This window comes from Musa acuminata, chromosome BXJ3-5 (genome assembly GCF_036884655.1).
Source record: "Musa acuminata AAA Group cultivar baxijiao chromosome BXJ3-5, Cavendish_Baxijiao_AAA, whole genome shotgun sequence".
Lineage (NCBI taxonomy): Eukaryota > Viridiplantae > Streptophyta > Magnoliopsida > Zingiberales > Musaceae > Musa > Musa acuminata.
The window spans coordinates 34,099,001-34,105,000 of record NC_088353.1 but is presented as its reverse complement, the minus strand read 5'-3'; the positions used below and the strand labels follow the sequence as shown (position 1 = coordinate 34,105,000).

Here is a 6,000-nt window from a genome sequence, read left to right as displayed (position 1 = left end):
CTTTTTTAAGGTGGCACTACTCTAACATGATTATGACTTGGTAAATCACTTCCTTGTTCCAGATTGGGCTATATATAGGTGACCTTTTTTTTCCACTAGTAAGTGTTTTGTACTTAATTTAATCTATTTATGCTTTTACTGAGTTTAAAACTTCTATTATAGTCAAATTTTTATCTTCATACGAAATCTGAAGTTTTTCCTAAAAGACAAATATTTGGATAATGAGCACATCTTCAACTTCATAAACTGGTAGAAAGACATATTACATGTTTTCTTTGTCTTCTTTCTATTTCTTGAGGCAAAGGACCAACTCTTCTGATACAATTTAAACATTATCTTGAAACCATTAAGCCAAAAGTGTGTTAAATTGGTGAGATGCCATCAACTCTCTCCTTTCTTCCCCAAATTTGACAAATGGATTCCACTATGTATTTGCTAACTTCATCTATTAATAGGGTTTTCCAATTTGCAAAATCATATTAGGTTTTCCGACTCTTATTAACTATCTTTTTTTTCTGTCCTGTTCAGTGATAACTATCCTTTGGTGCAGGTCCTTTCTTGATACACAATACTCTTTTCGTCTAATGAAATTAAAGTTGATGATGAGATCAAGTATAATGACATTGATTTACCACAAGGTAAAGCATGCTTCTATTGACATGGCCGAAACATTGACTATTTGCCATTTCTTCTCACTGTAACATGTTGCAGATAGAACATGTTTTTGTATTTCCATAAGCAAACATTTTCATTTCTTGAGGGTGTAAGCCAAACACTGTTAATAGGTGTACTACCCTTACCTACCCTTGTGAGTATATGCATAAACTTATTTTAGTAATTTCAATATACTTCTTCACAGTATATATGCAAAGAGAGAGCAAGAAAATCACATTGTTAAAAAAAGATAATCAGGGTAGCCAAAGCATCATGTCAAGATGAACCTACCCTGTTAGAATATTATGTTTTTTCTTTTCTCAAAAGCAGGGTCTGCCGTACCGAGCCGTACTGCCCGGTACAGGCGGTATGTACCGGTCCGACAGGTTGTCGGTACGCGGACCGACTGTTACCGGTCCGAGTGTATTGTAGCACTGTAGCAGTGCTACAGTACTCGGTACACCTGGGTGTACCGTTCGGTATACCGTACCATACCGGTACCGAGCCCAGATCGAAATACCGGTATGGTACGGTATTGCGAACCTTGCTCAAAAGCATAGAAAATTAAACTATTTCTTGATTCGTGCCTACCATCCTTGCACAGTAGCTGTGCTAGTCGTCTATGTTGTCTGTTTGGATTTTTCAAGGAAACAAGTATTTCTACTGTTCTTTTTTTAGGTTGTCATATGCAGTATAACTTTCTGCTGTTTTCTACATCATATATCATATTTTTTTGATAAGTTACCCTGGAGATACTCTATGATGTATCTGTTATTATCTGGCTTATATCCTTGTTTATGTAAATCTTAAACTAATTCAATAATTATTCTCTAAGCAGCTCCAGTCCGCCTGTTTCCTAAGAAGCTATAATCACTTTTATATCAGTAAGCAAATGCATGTCTTACCTTACTATGAATGATATACTGAAAGGGATAGCCTGTGTTTATCATGTTCTGATCACGGGCTGATGTGGTACGACCCTTAGCATATTAACAAGATAACTAGAGCGATACCTAATGGCATGTCTGTGCACAGTCTGTTGGACCAGCATAAATCAGCTCAGGATTCTATGGATCAGTATGGTCCAGTGTGCAAGTTGCAGCACCATGTACTGTGTTTATAACTCATTCTAGATAGAAGGTGAACACTTGCATGGACAGTTTAGCTATTGTTTGTGGCATACTCTGGCCTTTCCAGATTGTTCCCTACTATAGCAAGTATCATCAACTGGACAAAGCATGTTTTGTACCTTAGTCACTCCATACCATTTTGACATTTTCATCCATTCTTTTATTATACAACAAAGTTCATACCTAATATCTTAACAAGTTTTGACATATTGGAAAATGAGAAAGCAATGAAACCAATCTTAGTACTTTGTGGCTTTGCATTATGATTGAAAGTATACTCTTATGATACCTAACTTTGAAGTTTTAAGCTGGTTTTTTTGAATGAATTATATTCTTATTCATCAAATATTTAGCTGATATATGGGATGCAGGACTCGTTTCTTTTCCCTGTAAAAGTGGGATAAATAGTTACATTCAGTTAATGTTGAGCATTTATAACTATAAGTGGCATAAGTGGTTACTTTCATCTTCTTTTTTTTTTTCCTTTCTGCAATCAGAATTTTCAGATTTGCTGTCAAGAAAATTGGTCCAGGTCTTCTTGGGAGTAGCTGTGCTTTTTCTAATTTATACAATATGATGAGTTTTGGTTTTGTTTGTACCAGTGCCTACATATTAGTCTGGCTGAATGTTCAACATTTTCTGAAGGTGAAGTTCAAACTTTCATGTCTGTAGATGCAGATCGGACAGTTAACTTAAGTAACAGCATTCATGATGCATGGAGGTACAACATTTTGAATTAAACTACACAATTGTTTTCTCTCTGTCAAATGTAAAAACTGTATATATTTTGTATTAGCAGAGGTAACATTGTCCGACTACTGCAGCATTACCAAGTATCAACCTTCAAATAATTGCTTCTGCCAATAACAAAAGTCATCATATAGGCGTAACACAAATTACTGCATAATGCAAGCAACATTATGTTATTCATATTTAGATTATGGCAAGTAGGTCATCCTTATATTTTGTGGTAGTAATGATCCTTGTTAATTTGTTCAGCCAAGCTGTTATCAAACGTTACTATGATGCTTTATATACATATATATATATATATATGTATGTATGTAGTATATACATATAAATATGTATATACATACATGCATACATATATATATATATATGTATATATATATGTATGTATATACATATGTATATATACATGTATATATATATATGTATATGAATATATACATATATATATATGTATGTATATTGTATATATATGTATATTGTATATATATGTATGTATATATATATATATATATTATATATATATATATATATATATATATATATATATATATATACATATATATACACATATATATATACACACACACACACACACACACATATATATATATATATATATATATATATATATACATATATATACATACATATACATATATATACATACATATATATCACCTACAATTCTATCCATGTTTAAACTTATATTTGTGAAGATTATTATGATACCATCTTATTCAGTAGAGTTTTGGAAATTTAGAGAAGTTTAAGAAATAATAATAATCTTAAAGTGCAAAATTTGTTATTCAGTTGGTTTTTACCATTGCATGCAATCAGTCATACATCATCTAATGAGTTTTTTCAAATGAAAAGTCATTGAATTAAGTGACATAAATCATATTTTGACGCTTACAAAAACTTTAGTTATAGTTTTTTTTGTCACTAGTGGCCATCTTCTCAAGATTACCATTTTAGTTAGTGTGAGTTAGCAGTGCTAAAGAAGTTGCTCCATTCAAAGTATCAAATAGTATCTGAAATGGGGTTTTCCTTCCTTTGATTGGCACGTCTCCTTGGGTGATTTCTTTGAGACCAGTGCCTAGCTCTAAGTATAGAACTCATTTAAATTGAGCAGTTAATATTTACAAAAAAATCAATTCTATACTAAAAATATGCAAATTGTAACCCACATGATGAGGAAATAGCATAGTAAGGTGTTTTAGTGTAATAAATATTAGAGACTCAATCATAGGCTTTTTTTTAAAAAAATAAACAAAAACCATGTTATTGTTCTCTTTATACTTTTTCATTAATTATCTTATTAAAAAAAAATATTGTTAATATTTCAAACATAAAACCAAATAGAAAATATTTATTTTACATCTTACTTGATCTTCAAATCATTCTTTTTCAAAGTTCCATGGTGTGTCTCATAACCTTAATTTCTCCATGATTAGAATAATTTTGAATATCTCCATTGTTCTTTTTAAATTGGTATAGATCCTTCTGAATCTCAAACTGTTGGTAATAAATAAGTCAACCAAACTATTTCTTGACCTTCTAATTCTTCCATAGCTCAATAGAAATACCATCAGGTCTCACACTTTTACCTATTTTTATCTTTTTTAAAGCTTTTTTTCCTTGCTTGTTCTAATTTATACAAATAAATCTATGATTACTAATTGTATAAATCTATGATTGCTAAGTTGTTTGTAGAATGTTCATTAGGTAACTTATAGAACTAATTTCTCTATCTTTCCTTAATCTCTTTATCATCAATAAGTATTTTTTGATCCTCCGACTCTTAGTCTTCATCTTCTGTTCTTCCTCTTGGTCCTTTGTTTTCAGCACCCACCCTGTTGGGCCTTTTATCGAGATAATGTTAAACCAACTGGATCATCTACACCACTAGAGTACAAGATAAAAGACACAGCTATACCAGAATGCAGATCTTATTTTTACTTCACCGAAACAGGCTGGATTGCTTTTGTCACTAAGTAGCTCAAAATTGTGGTTTGCCAGTTTGTACACCATGGTCAACTGCATTTTGTGGTATACTGCTCACCACTGTGTATGCAGTCCATAAAACTCTGTTGGACTGGTACATGTAACCTGTACCCAAAAAATATTTGATTTTATGGATCCTACATTATCTGTAGATCCAGTTTGACGTTCTTACTGCTACTTTTCTGGCAAGTTTTTAGAAATATGAATTTATTTTCTTCAAACCCCTTTCTACACTTACAGATATATAGACATAGCTGATGCATATAAATTGTCTTTTTTCTTGTTCCTATATAAATTGTTTTTTTGAAATGTGAGTGTATCACATGACTTCATGGTGGCAAAAGATTCATATAGCCAACCCCAAATAATTGGAGTTTATGAATTTGTTGTTGTTATTGTTCAATGTACCGTATGACTTTAGTACTGTATGTTATGGTAGCACTTAATGCTAATAGGTAATTCTCTATAATATGATTGTGTATGACCAAATGCTAATTCTTCTTTGTTACCGTTAAATGCGAGTTAATTAACAGGCAACTTATCTGTTTTTTCCTCACTTTTGTTGTACTTTACATGTGTAGTTCTAATTCTTCTATATTTCCAGCTTGCCTTTACAGATAGGCGTGGCTCTATTTCTTTTGTATACGCAGGTCAGTTTTGCGTTCATATCAGGACTCACGATAACTGTGTTGCTTATACCAGGTATATCTGCTGTATGATGATTACTGATATTGCAGGAATCAGCAGTATTGTGTTGTCTTTTTGAGCGGACTGTAGATTTTCTTGTGTCATTCAACCATCTCTGAGAATTATGTTGTGTCTTTGTTTGATCTTGTTCTTCCATGTTAGTAACCAATGACTCGAAGTATTCTGTTGCTGCGTTGCATATAGATATCTAAAATCTTGAAGTCCTTGTTTCATATGGTTGATGAGCACTACATTTTTAAGGATTTTCTTTTTAATGTGATGACTTTGTGGGCAGTGAATAAATGGATCTCTACATTGATTGCAAGTGCGACAGAGAAAATGATGAAACAAAAGGATGAGAGGTAGGTTCAGTAGCTTTTTTTTCTCTAAAATTGTAAAAATTATTTGAATCAAGAATTGAGGACTACCTGCTGGACATTTTCAACCTTCTTTCTCACACACAAAACCGTGCCTTATTTTGCTTCCTGTGCCATGCTATAGGATTATCCTAAGGCATGCTAAGCAAAAGGCAATAAAGTTGGTATGTATTTGTCCATTACAACCCTGAAGGTTTACTCTGAATGTGTATTTACCCATGAGATGGGTTAAAGTTTTATAATTGGCATCCAGTCATATTAAACTGTCTATGATGCACACACTAGCATACGACAATTGATATTTGATTATGTTTGAAAAAACTAATGTTTGTTTATTAGTATCATTGAAATTAATTTGATTCTTTAGAATATTTTCTCATAACAAATGACCTAAA

The 6,000-nt window shown here is 32.1% G+C and overlaps 1 protein-coding gene across 5 annotated transcripts in view; it reads left to right on the top strand.

Annotated features, from left to right (window-relative positions):
- LOC103985184 (ABC transporter C family member 13) overlaps positions 1–6,000 on the top strand; it is a 51,699-nt gene that overhangs the window by 20,720 nt on the left and 24,979 nt on the right. For all 5 annotated transcript variants that reach the window (XM_065151761.1, XM_065151762.1, XM_065151760.1 and 2 more), the window contains 4 exons: positions 551–638; positions 2,387–2,505; positions 5,146–5,243; positions 5,524–5,590. In XM_065151761.1, the coding sequence (XP_065007833.1) occupies positions 551–638; positions 2,387–2,505; positions 5,146–5,243; positions 5,524–5,590 (372 nt within the window). The remainder of the gene's footprint in view (positions 1–550; positions 639–2,386; positions 2,506–5,145; positions 5,244–5,523; positions 5,591–6,000) is intronic.